We start from the raw sequence: 13,909 nt of genomic DNA, 5'->3' as shown, positions 1-13,909 counted from the left end.
AGGGACTCCAAAAAGAAGGGAGATTCCACATTCAGCAAAACACTAAAACAAAACCTCTTATGTTAGGAAGAGGTGCTAACTAGCGCGTCTGCCGCACCTTTTTCTTAACGATTTATCTTGAATATTAAACCTTAGCATACACTTTCATGCTATTTGTATCATTACAATACTCATATAGATTACACAGATAATATACAAGGGAATAGTAAAGCTCGATATACGGAAATAAAAGAGGTGTTAGAGAATATGGGCCGAGTCGTTCCCTCACAGTACCATGGACATTATTCTTACACATCATGTGAATTCTCTTTCCAAATTACGCCTACCTCTTTTACATCCCCTAAAAAGAAATTTAGTATGGTTTCACTAATTAACCTTTTCACTTTTGGTCTAATTTTCCGAGATGTGGCTGTGACGAATTGGATGAAGAATGTAAATATTGCGGCATCTACTCATCAATATTAATTTATTAGGTGGGATTTTGATTTTCTGGGTATTACTTCAACTTCAGATCATAAGTTTTAGGGCATGACCTTAAGTGTCAGCCATTTTTAGCAGTATCAATGTATTAGGTGAGATATTTACTTGTTTAGTCAGCTCTTATGGGTGTTAGCTATTTCAGTTTTAGACCATTATAGATTGTGGACGAGCCTTTATGGGTAATTTTTTTGTAAGTTGATCAGTGGTTATTTTCACAAAGCCAGTGAATATACAGTAGTTTTTCTCACTGTGACTAATTCGGTTTTAATATTGATTTTCGTCGAAAGTAAACACTTGACATGGCACTAGCTTCCTTGACAATACAGTATCTTACAGTGTCCTAACCTTAAAGCCTAATTCATCGAGCTAAACCAAACTTAATTTAGCCAAACCTAATCTAGACTGACCTGATCAAGTACTAGTAGATGTAGCCCCAGCACCAATGTTCATATGAAAGTTGAATCTGATGAATGCCTGCTGATTTTTCTCTTTGTCAGTCCACCAACTTCCTTTTGGGGGATAAGAAGGGATTTTAGGGACATTTGTATAATCAGGCAGAGGATATTCATATTAGTGTCACCAAATAAAGACGTGCCTCTTTAGCCTTTCCCTGATCTAGTCTCAATATTCTAGAGAATGTAAGTTAGTGGGTCCTTAAATTTCATCAGCTCTAGACCAATAGGCAACTCTAGATGCTTGGATTATGGGTAACTTGTAATATAACATGCCTGTGTCTCTATTTTATTGACGACAGAAGTGTTTGGTCATGTGGAAAGGATTGAGTGAGAGGCTGACAAGCAGAGTGTGATCACCTCCATGTCACCTAGTCTTCTATCAGTTAGGCCTACTTGCCCTTCCTCTAACTCACACTCCTCTCTCTCATATATCTCTACATCCCATCCCTGCTTCTCATCCTCGGCCTCCCCTTCCCATGCCCCACCTCCACCAGACAGGCATACACTCTAGTCAGTCTCTCATTCTCCATCCACCCACAAGGCCCTTTTTACATACGGTACTTTACCATTACCTTTTATTTAGATACCTTTATATCATTTTATATTTTTTAACAACACTGACAAAACAAGGACCAGCTGTTAATTACTGGTTTCTCTTCAGCAACATGAGCAGCAGAGGGAAGACGTTTTTGCATCACTGATAAATGCAGACAGTGTGGCTGCTTCAGAAAGAGTGGAGGTTCCAGGATTATGTCACTCTACATTTATTTACTCTTGCTGGGCAGTGTTATCTGACTGGTGGATACTGCAGTTTAGTAAGTAACTATCTATCTATCTATTGCCAGACGCCTCAATCCCGTTTGGGGTGGCCACAAACAAATCGCCTCCAAGTCTCCCTGTCCCCCACCATTTCACTGCCCTGCTCCCAACTCACACCCCCCTCTCTCATATACCTCTCCACCCCATCCCTCCATCTCATCCTCGGCCTCCCCCTCCCTCTTACCCCCTCCACCTCACTCACATACACTCTCTTCATCAGTCTTTCACCCTCCATCCTCTCCACATGGCCAAACCACCTCAGTGTGTTCCTCATAACGCTTCCTATCACATCCACATCCACACCACAACGCTCCTTTATATCCTCATTCGTCAGATTCCTTTTCCCCATTTCCCTGTCATATTAATGTTGACTGATAAATATGTCAGAGCATTGTAAAATTGGTTATTATTCTGAGTTATCTATGTCTCTGTCTCTCCATCTGTGTCTCTGTCTGTCTGCCTGTGCCTTTCTGTGTGTCTGTCCAGTCCTTCAGCACCTCTTCCTCCCATTATGTATAATCCTTAAATGCTAACTGATTTAAAGTGAATAATAACCTTTTCTTCTGCACAGATCAGTCACAGGTCTCCATTCATATTTGTATCCCCCACATCCAATGTCTCACATCAGTAACTTTTTTCCTCCAGGTTCAGGGGTTTAATCACATATAGTTTGTCCACCTTAATTTGGTATAAACTTTTGACCTGTTTATCACTTATTTCCAGTAGTTCAGTTGTAGAATAATACCTGTACAGCACTGGAGCTCTGCATTCATCCCATACAGTAAGACATTTTTGTGACCATCACCGTATTCCAGTGTTAATTTTTTGTTACAGCTCAGTGTTCAGGATGGAGAGATGGCAGTTTTAGATCAAATTAAAGTGGACAGTCCAGGGTTGGATCAGGGTCCCTCCCACAGCACCTCAGTGTTGGGAAAACCCTGGTGAAGCACTGTTTAGCTGCGGTACCATAGGCGGTGCTGGATCTCTACACAGTGTATGTGCTGTACTGTATCTGTAGGACGGACCCACAGAAGTACAGTAGTTGCTTACCAGTGCTCAACAGGTGAGCGTGATTTGGGCAACAACTTATTACTGATGTAGAAACAGATTTATTAGCTATGTACTTAGGATCTGGCTAGGCAGACTTAGGTGCTCTTTGCAAATGGAAGTGACAGTAGGGTGTCTGATGCCAATTTTTGTTCCAGGTCACAAGTGAGTCCAGGCTGTAGGAGCAAAGCAGCAGCAGAATAATGATGATGATAATGATGATGATGATAGTTTTTGCACCATGAAGTCCACTCTTGGTGATGAGCTAAGGTATTGCCCCTATTCACATTACAACTGGATGCTAGTCCTGATGTCAATTAGTGAAGCCATTAACTTAATTATGATACTGTATGGTATAAGTAGGAGATAAGTACTTGGCCATGAAAGAAAAAAGAAAGCAGTACATTCACAGTCACATGTAGAGTCTGTAAAGTAATATGATGGAAGTTAAGGAAGAGTTGGTTGAGAAGCCAGAATGTGAGGAGAGTGTGGAAGAATGTTATGAGAATGGTGATAGTGGTGGTGATGATTTTGAAAATGAGCTTGATATCCCACACATACCAGTCATCACCTTTCCTGGTAGAGTTAAGAAGTTCAAATGTCTAGAGTGCGATAGGCCATTTGCCGAGAAAAGTCACCTGGCCAAGCACATAGTAATCCATACGGGAGAAAAGAACTTTAAGTGTAATGAATGTGGTAGAACATTTGCTCGTAAAGGTGATGTCGTACAACACTCTAAAATCGTTCACTCTGGAGTCAAAAGGTTCAAGTGTGATGATTGTGGGAAGAATTTTACTCTCAAACGGCATCTCACACAGCATTTAATACTTCACTCAGGAGTTAAACAGTACAGTTGTGATCAGTGTGGTAAATTGTTTGCAGATAAAAGCAACCTCACGCGGCACTTAAATGCTCATCTAGGAGTGAAGAAGTTTAAGTGTGATGAATGTGGGAAACAGTTCACCACCAGAAAAGATATAATTAGACACTTTGTTGTTCACACGGGAATCAAAGATCACAAGTGTGTGGAATGTGGAAAGCTCTTTGCTCATAAGGGCCAGCTCACTCAGCACATGGTTGTTCATACAGGGGTAAAGAACTTTAAGTGTGAAGAATGTGGCACGTTCTTTGCCCGTAAAGGCGACCTCACGCGTCACCTACCATTTCATTCGAATGTGAAAAATTTTAAGTGTGAGGACTGTGGTAAGTTATTTGTTCAGAAAGCGTACCTTGCAAAGCACTCACGCATTCACACGAAGGTGAAGAAATACAAGTGTAATGAATGTGATCGGTTGTTTGCTAAGGAAGACCATCTCACCAAGCATTCACTTTATCATTCAGGAGCCAAAAAATTCATGTGCGAGGAATGTGGTAAAGTATATTCCCAAAAAAGTCACCTCACCCAACATTTAAGAATACACTCTGGATTAAAATTTCAGTGTCCTGTGTGTGGTAAATTATTTGTGCGGAATAATCATATGGCCCGACATATTGAAACCCGTCATCCTGTACCTGTCCCGTGTGATAATGATATCTAGGCAGACAGATACTGATTTAGGGAATGTAATTGACTTTTTGAATCCAGGCACCACCCTTTTTAATCTTGCTTACAATCAAACAGGAAAGGTTTCTTTTTGACTTTGGAATCTTGTAATGAAAGGGTTTATAAGTGCTACTGTATCTCTAACCCCCTGAATTTGAAAGTCTGTTCAGAGCTTTTAAAGGTCATTAGAAGATGGTAAAAATGAAATGAAAAAGACATCTATGGAGTCATTTGGTTAATAAACAATGTGTCAGTAAATCCAGGAGATGTTACAAGACAGGATTGAATTTTCCCAAACTAATAACCTGTATTTTTCCTCTGTCTTGCGACATTTTTTTTTTTCCTAACCCATTTCCAAGTTATATGAGGTTGTAAATTAAGTTTGGCAGATCATGCTGTACTTACAAAGTATTTATTTTTGTTTTTGCATCCGGATATATATTGCCAAGGCTTTGTGAACATTGCATGTTATTCTTTTAGTTGTTGAGACCTCAGCTTCTCTGAATGTGAACCTTGTGGACTGCAGGCTGAAGTTGCCCTTGCAGTCCACCATCATCCTTCTGAGGGATAGGGAGGGACTTCAGGGGTGTGTGTTTAACCAGGCAGCTTGTTGAGTTACCCTTATACAGTCCACCATCCTCTGTTTATGGGTTGAGGGAATTCAAGGACATTTGTTTAACCAGGCAGCTTGTTATAGTGGTGCCACAGTGTAAAGGCATACCAAAATTTACTCATTATGCTAATACTCAAATTTATTTATGCATGTAAAGGTGCATGCCAGTAATTTTTCTTCTTTTTGTGCTGTAAATTTTCATACATAGAACAGCAAATTTGGTGCCAGAATAAGTGTACTGATACTCAAGTGCTTAGTGTAATGTATAGTGGGTTAATAAATTCAGGATACGTTGACTGTGTTTAATGTTGAATAAATATCATCATCATCATTATCATTATGTTCATCATCATCATCATCATCATCATTAGTTTGCCAATCCTTCCACCCACCTAAAGATGGAATGAGGTAGTTTTATAAATAAAGAGGAAGTAGAAAAGTGGGAGAATTGGCTGGAACCTCATCAGTGGAATTAGCTTCACATCATGCAGGCCTTCGGAATTCTGGTCTGTTATAAAAGAGATGGCAAGCCCTTGTTTTCTGCCTTTCCAAAGATTGTTCATCTACCCACTTTGATCCCTTGCCAGTTCCTTGTTTCATCCTCATCTATACTTCCCTTTCTCACACACTTCCTTACCTTATCCCTCTGCTTTCTTCTTAGCTTCCTCTGCAATTTCTGACACTACTACACTTCTTGGACATTCATTCATTCATTCATTTATATAGGTTCCGACATGGCATCAGCCTTTGTTTCCTAAAAACAGCTCTCTACATTGCTCAGTCTCTAGCAGTCACACTATTCGTATATCACCCAGCAACCTTGCGATACACAGCACATACTCATAAGCTTTCTGCATCTTCCACTTGAATAATCATTGCTTAAATTTATCCACACTCATTCCCTAGAAGTCCATTCCTGATTCTGAAAAGGCTTTTAAAAAACATAAAAAACTTTCTCATGTATTTATAAAAGCAAACAAATTCTACAAAATGGATATCAGGTGAAAAAGCATTACAATTTTCTTCATGTAAATATATAAATAAATAAATAAATATAAAATGAGTACCAAGTAAATTAGCTCATATACAGTGTGCTGGAAACAGATACGGTACTTAGTTATATAAGGGTAAAAGTAACAGTCAGTCCCCTATGACTCTTTTGGAGGTTTCTAGAGGGCCTGGGACAAAGAAAGGTCTGAGGTTAAGCTATCAGTAGTAAGTAGTAGTAGTAGCCCCAGGTTCGGCTAAATATGTCTTGGTGGACTGCAGATTGAGACTGTCCATCTTAAGCAGCCCACCAACCTCCTTGTGGGGGATAGTGAACTGAGGGACATTCTGGGGGATAGGGAACTGAGGGACATTCTGGGGGATAGGGAACTGAGGGACATTCTGGGGGATAGGGATACTGAGGGACAATTGTATAACTGGGCAGAGAACCCAGTTAGCTATATATATCAGTGCTAACATGTGATGGTGTCCTCTTCAGACCAGCTACCACATGTCACAGAAAACCCCACTCCATCCTGAGCAGCATATTAAATGTGGAAAAACCTCTGGCCACCTGCTGAACTCAAACCATGGCACATCAGCACACAGATCCTCCAGACCAAATCTCAACCACTGTTCTTTTGTGAAACTAGCAGATCAGTACCACTAAAGTTTGAGGTTTAGTGGATTGTGATATTTAGTACTCATCTCTAACTTATAATGAAAGCTGCCTGTATCTATTATTCAAGTATGATCATAAATGGATAACAAGAACTGAAGCCTGTTTCATACCATATGCTCTCCAGTCTATGCAAGATTTAATTTTATTCTGCATACAGCCAGGTTTATTCAGGCCTGGGTAAGATCCTTGGACTGTTGGATTTAATATGTACTCTAAGAGGCTTTGGATATTCTCCAACGCCATTTCCATAGCAATTTCCTCTGTACATTACCTCAATATCTTTTATCTTACTGATGCAAATTGTCAAAATAATCATAAATACCCCACAAGGAAGTGTTCAGGTGTAATATGCAAAATAAATCACAAAGGAAGAGGTGTTAAGAAGCATCCTACATCACTTATATGTCCTCAGAAGAAAAACCAAGAGCTGTTACCATACATCCAACACATCATTAACATTTCATTCTTGCTGATATCAGATGATTTTATCCACCTTAAATATGATGTCTCTGAGCAGGAGGGGTTAATATTTGTTGTGTATCTATCTATCTATATCTCTATCTATCTATCCATCCATACTCAGAAGCTTTGATCATGGACAAGGGGGTGGGGGTGTACAATTTGCCTCCATGTCACCCTATCCTCTGCCATCAGGGTGCCCTTCCTTCAGCTTACACCACCTTTATTCATATTCCTCTCCACCCCATCCGTCGACTTCATCCTTGGTCTTCTGTGGGAGTGATTTCTTTTTTACATCATACTTTAACTTCTTTTTTCTTGCATGAGTTTTCAAGTGATTTGTGAGATGGGTTTTCTGAACAAAATATTTACCACACTCTAAGCATTTAAAGTTCCTTACTCCTGAGTGAATTAAAACATGTTGCTTTATCTCCCCTCTTGTTCTAAATGCTTTTCCACATTCATCACACTTAAATTTCTTTATTCCTAAGTGAATTAATAAGTGCTTGTTAAAGTGGCATTTATGAGCAAAGAATTTACCACATTCATCACATTTAAAGTTCTTCACCCCTGTATGCATTACCGAGTGCTGCATGAGGTGGGACTTCTGAGCAAATAGCTTTCCACATATTTCACATTTAACTGTCCTCCTTCCTGAATGGACGTACTTATGTTGGGTCAGGTTGCTCTTACTCACAAACATCTTATCACACACGTCGCACTTATACTTTTTCTCTCCCAAGTGAAGTCGTGTATGGTGGGTAAGATAGTATTTCTGAGCAAACAGCTTACCACATTCTAAACACTCATACTTTTTACCAGAGTGAATGACAACATGCTTGGCTATCTCACCTCGATTTTTGAACATCTTTCCACATTGTTCACACTTAAATTTCTTCACTTCTGAATGGACTGATGAGTGTCGTTTCAAGTCACCCTTATATGTAAACTGTTTACCACATTCCTCACATTTGAATCTCTTTACTCCCGAATGAAGAAGTAGGTGCCGATTCAGGTTGCCTTTTCGGGCGAAGAATTTTCCACACTCTGCACACTGAACCCTCTTATGCTCTGTTGTACATGTGACTGTATCTGACTTCTCATTCTTTCCTGTGTTCCCTTCTCCACTTTCTTCACATAATTTATCATTCTTCTCTATGTTTCCTTCTTTTTTTGCAGTCTGAATTTTCTTAAGCTCTGTTGCAAGTGTGAGTGTTAGTGACTTATCATTCTTTCCGGCATTCCCTTCCCCATTTTCCTCACACACTTTCTCAACCGCCCCTTCCATAACCTCTGAAATTTAAGTGCTGTCCCTTTTACTTTGTTCTTATTGCTAACCAGACAATTTTAATCAGCTTATTAAAACTCTTGTACTGGAAGGCTTTAGTAACCAAAAATTCTGTGTTTCTGCTTCAGTTTCATTCCTCATGTGGGCTAACTTCATCTGTAAACCTGAAACATATGCTCTCTCAATGTCTCTGTGAATGTCCCAACACTCATGAATCCAATCTGCTTCCTTTTAAGCAGTATGAAGGGCAAGGCAGTCCACAACAGTCCCTTCTCCTTAACCCAGTGGAACTTCACCTTTTTCAGTCCCTGCACCTCATCAGTTTTCAGATTATCTTCTCACACTCTTTGTCAGAAATGAGTCAGATATTTTGCATTTATCATATTCCCATTGCAGCTAAGATGGCATGATGACATGACTGTGACACAGTAGTTTAAGCAAATATAAAAATTACAGACAACCATGGGGTTCACTCAATGGCTAAAAATTCTAACTTAACAACCAACTAAACCAGTCAGCATGCTTCACACCCCCAGAAATGACATTTCACATCCCCAGGGGATGCATGCATCCCAGGTTAACAGTATGGAGGGGTAGGCAGAGTAAGCAGATTTCTGTCACCTTAAACAGAATGGAGGGGGTGTGCTGAGTTAACAAATCCCACCATCATCATCATCTCCGATGCCTCGCTCCCTCCAGGCTATCTTAATCCACACACACCTCCCTTACTCTCTCAGCCACTCCTCTTCCAATTCTTTCTTGAATGTATTGTTCCACTCTCTCCTTGCCTCCCTTAAGCAGTATGGAGGGGTAGTCCGAGTCCTAAAACTGCTTCTGGTGAAGGAACATTCACTGCCTTATATACTGGGTATCATCTTGCAGTTCCCTCACCCTCCACCTGAAAAACATAACAGCCTAAATATATGACCACTGAATATTAATACCCATTCATGGAAAACAGACATAAAATTGGGGTGAAGATGTGGATGAAGATAAGGGAGAGTGTAGGTATGAGGGTGAGTATGGACATGGGTGTAGTCAGTGGTTTCTTTAACATACATATAGTTGAGGTGAAGGTGTGAATTGGGGCGAGAGTGAGAGTGTGAGTGAGGCAATGTGTTAAGGGTGAGGGTGAGAGCTAAGGGGAAGGTATGGATGTGTGTGTAGAATCAGTGGTCTATACAAAAGACATATAAGTGGTCTCTACACACAACAGTACACATTTATTGCTTATCAGGGGCAAAGGGGCTTGGGGATTGACATATAAAGCATGAATGACCAGCTGCTTGATCCCCTGAGTGGCATTAGGAGAACATAATTCAGGGCCACATCATACAAGAGTGTCTTATTCCACTAGGCCACCAGGCATCTATTCATTCATTCTAAGGATACAGCCCATCCTAATAAATGGTTCCAAGGTTATACAGAGCCATTTAACTTGTCATTCTGTGTGGAGTCACCTAAGGGTAGCACAACACTGAAATCTGGCTAATTTATGTAACCCATGTTCTGTGCTCCATTAAAACACATTTGGGATATCCTGATTTTCTGAACACCAAATCCTTACAACATCGTGACACCCAGTTTACCTATTATATATTTAATATTCTGATTTTATTTTTTTTTTTAAATTAATAGTGATTAGACACAGCCTCAGGCAATCCATCCAATATTATGATGCAGGAGAGATACACCTTCATAAGGCGACACCATATAACCAAACGACTCCACTTCTCAGTTAAACAAATGTTCCTCAACAAACTTATCCCCCAGAAGGAAGATGGTGAACTGCAGAAAGACAGCTTATGCCTGAAGTCCACTGAGTTTACATTTCATATGAGCCAGGGCTGAAAACAACACGGTCTCACTGATACCTGGACTAAACATTAGGTTATGCTTCGTGAAAGGTTCGAATCCCTTTAACTCCTTTTGTTTATGTTAAATTAAAGGGCACTTTGACGGACTTTTAACTCGTTCACAGGACGCCTTCCGTCAAAATAAACAAACATTTCCCCGTCCAGCTTTTTCCCCGCCATACCCTTAACTATCAATTTATTAAATAAAATAAAAATGGTGCATGAGCTTCCTTGTTTACAGTTATGATGTTGGCATGTTTTATTACATTAGTAACTGTAAAGAGTGACAATTACTTTATGTTTGCTAAAAAAACAAGAAGGCATAATAATAATGGAAGAACTGTGGAAGAACTCTCAGCGCAACAATCCAGAAATAGATTGTAGACATGTTTACGAATAACAATGCATTATGCATTTATAATGCGTCAGTGATCCATTACTTTTATCATTACGTACTGAGTTTTGTTAATAGTTCAAGTTCCAATCAATTAAGAGCTCAGAGGTGAGAATGCCACTTCTACCATTGTAACGCCCTATTGGGCTACTTTTGAAGAGGTGTCAGATTTCGCCTGGCTGCACCTTGGGGTGGTTTGGGGACGTCATTTGGAATATTTCATGCAATATGAAGTATTTGCTCAAATGGTCCGGTTATTTTTTTTTCCCTTAGTGAGAGAAGAATGCGTCGTTTCGGTCTGGTGGTCCCTTAGGAGTGGATTGGAGCTTAATTGCTTCACTCGAAACTTTGATAACCGTGGATAGACAGAAGGGCTTGGGGGCTGGGGGGGAAGAGTATATCAGTGGCGGTAGGAGGGGAATATGATATGTCTGGCCACCCCAAATTTCTGGGTAAGTACCCATGGATTACCATAAACTGTTCACATTGGGCCGCCCCACGATTAGGTTTTGAAAATCAGTTACACCCCTGAGGAGGGTGGATTTGAGAATGGAAATTGGCAAGGAAGATATGGGAAAAGCTTGAAGACAACGAGAATATAAGTTTCAGTTAGATAGTCTGCAAGATTATGATATAAGCGCGAGTAGGCCTATGTGCCACGGTTGGTTCCCCCAAAGCCTGAAAACACTATCTAAAATCACACACACACACACACACACACACACACACACATGTGAGCATCTGTAAGCATAAGACAAGTATATAATAGAAATGGGAATACCGGAATTATCATCCCGTGGGGTATTTGGCGGCTTAGGGCTACTTTTCGGGCGGTTTTGGACGCCAGTTGATTTGATGCTGGCAGACCTAATATTTGGGAAAGAAATGGACAAAACCGTATTAAAAGCATATAAGATGCGAATTTAGGGAAACCAGAGAAAAGCACAAACGCACAACCATAAAAATAAGAAAAAGAGAGGTCATTGCAAAGCCAGCATCCACCCAGCAACTGAACTGACTGCTTTTCCCTGGCCTGGCAACCCTGCAGTGAGAGGGCCAAGTTGGCGGGTTCGTAGCTTGCATACGTCTTGCCGTTGTTGGTAAATGGATGCTCGTTCTCTTGTGGTCGTTTGGTTATATTATCACCTGGAGCACCTACCATCTAGGCCATACATAAGGAGTGGCAGTCTAACCTCGCAGTCTGCTGTTGAATCGCCTGTAATCTATTAGCTAAGCCTATAATTGTGTGAGTATCCACTGTTTTGAGTGCTTGCTAATGAGTATGGCATTATAGTATCTTTGTAAATTATAGTCCAGGCCATAAATTACCATAGTAGTCATGAAATCTTTGTATTTTTTTTAACTGGTATTAAACCGTAGATTTCTTTCGTTTATTTGGCATTATTAACATTGCTGATGTGTGGATTCAGCTGGTAGTTAAGTTAGTGTCCGTTTGCAGTGTTTCAGAAAAGTTAGTGGAAGTTACAATGATATTCTAAGGCTGTCTGGATTCATATAAAAATACTGTAACCATTATAATGTAGAGTTAAAAAAGTAATAGGCTAATATTCAGAGCTATTGCCACCCATTATCAGTGCAATGAAATACCAGTCGGCAATCATTTTCCAAATCAGCACAGAATCGGCACTTTTAATTGGAAAATATTATAATTTTTATCAGTTCTGATTCAGTAAATGACCGCTGATTAGGTATTTCATCGCACCCCCTATTAGAGTTAGGTTTGATATCAACCAGTGTCATCAAGAAAACCACATTGTAAAACCTATCTGAACCAAATATGATTCGAACATGCCTAACCTAACCCATCCTCACATGACCAAACCTAACCCATGTGTGTGATGGTGTTCTGAAGACTGTGTGATTTGGCAGTTTTAGAACAGTCAGCTTTACATACGAACTTTGAAAGCAACATTCTTCAGTCCTAGTCTATACAGCAGGTACATATATTTCCATAAATTTAATGTTTTATGATTAACTGTGCCATATAGTGAAATAAAATCCAGATCATATATTTTTTTCAGTATCTGTGAGTGGGAGCTTTCCCTGATTTTGATCAAAATTGGAATTTAGAGTTATTACAATTTATACTTGGTCTTGTTTGTAAATGTGGTAGTATCTCTAGCAGTGTGTCCACTTCTCTAATAATTTGTGGAATAATGCACTTCACTCCTGAATACCCTTGTGACTTTAGTGAAGCCATACCACACAGCCAGTGGCATAGCCAAAGGGGTTGCCAGGCTGGTCCAACACCACCACACATAACGCACTATACACTTCTCCCACACCACACCAAGAGCATCAACTGAAAGGCACTAAAATGCCCACATCTACTACTTTTGTACTTGTTTGTGTAATGTTTTTATCTCATTACAGATTGTAGTTAGCCATGCCCCATTTAGTGATCAGCCACTTAAATTGTACCCCAGCTGAGTTTCTTGTACCCCAGCTGAGTTTCACCCATGTTAGGAGGACAAAAAAAAAAAAACAGTGGGGTGGTGCAGGAGAGGGACACGTTCATGTGGATGTGAGGAACCACATCAGGCAACTCCACAGCCTGAATATAACTTGGTATCTCAACTACCTCATTCTACAAACATCCCTCAGCTACTTCCCTATCCCCCAAAAGGAAGATGGTGGACTGCAGCAGGGAGACAGCACAAGCCTTCAGTCCACAAGGTTCACATTTGGGTAAGCCTGGGGTTGCAACATGAGCTACTACTACTATTACCTTCCACTGCCTTTCCATTATCTCACTGTGAACTCACTCCGAAGTTTCACCCCCTTTGGCATTTGTTTCCCCTTAGAGATATTAGATTGTATACTGGCCCTGGCTTTGTTTGCCGAGGGGTTATGGATTATGGTTTACCATTTGAGTGTTCATAAAATCCCTTAAAGTAATATCATGCTCATATGATTGCAATTTGCTTTCCAGATCCTGAAGTGAAATAAGAACAAGAGGGAGTGTACACTTACTGAGGATCAAGTTAAAAGAAAGGACTGAATGAAAGACAGGAGCAAGATACGTCTGAAACTATAGTCCGTGTATATTCACCTGACAGAACTGGTCCATTTCCATAACTTGAATACTAACTTGTGATTACATTAAATTCAATGAGCCTGTGTTGTGAGGTAGATATGAGTCTCCTTGGTTACTAGTCAAATCACCCCTCCAGACTCACTTGGCCATCAGCTGGAAAGGGGTTAGGATCTTTATCAGGTTAGAGGAAACGTGCTGTAATTTGGTCAGTATGAGAAAGACAAGGAG

At 40.2% G+C, this 13,909-nt stretch overlaps 2 protein-coding genes across 2 annotated transcripts; one reads left to right on the top strand and one right to left on the bottom strand.

Moving 5' to 3' along the window:
- Nucleotides 1-432: 432 nt before the first annotated feature.
- Nucleotides 433-5,225, top strand: LOC145396366 (uncharacterized). Its single transcript, XM_080269759.1, has 2 exons — nucleotides 433-473; nucleotides 2,960-5,225. The coding sequence occupies exon 2, from the start codon at nucleotides 3,239-3,241 to the stop codon at nucleotides 4,337-4,339; it is 1,101 nt and encodes a 366-aa protein (XP_080125885.1). The 5' UTR covers nucleotides 433-473; nucleotides 2,960-3,238; the 3' UTR covers nucleotides 4,340-5,225.
- A 1,974-nt stretch (nucleotides 5,226-7,199) lies between these two features.
- On the bottom strand, nucleotides 7,200-8,418 carry LOC145396365 (uncharacterized). The gene has a single exon (XM_080269757.1). The coding sequence runs from the start codon at nucleotides 8,371-8,373 to the stop codon at nucleotides 7,309-7,311; it is 1,065 nt and encodes a 354-aa protein (XP_080125883.1). The 5' UTR covers nucleotides 8,374-8,418; the 3' UTR covers nucleotides 7,200-7,308.
- Nucleotides 8,419-13,909: the final 5,491 nt, after the last annotated feature.

This window comes from Coenobita brevimanus, chromosome 37 (genome assembly GCF_032717465.1).
Source record: "Coenobita brevimanus isolate Jiangsu-jjx chromosome 37, ASM3271746v2, whole genome shotgun sequence".
Lineage (NCBI taxonomy): Eukaryota > Metazoa > Arthropoda > Malacostraca > Decapoda > Coenobitidae > Coenobita > Coenobita brevimanus.
This window is presented reverse-complemented; position numbering and strand designations above follow the sequence as displayed.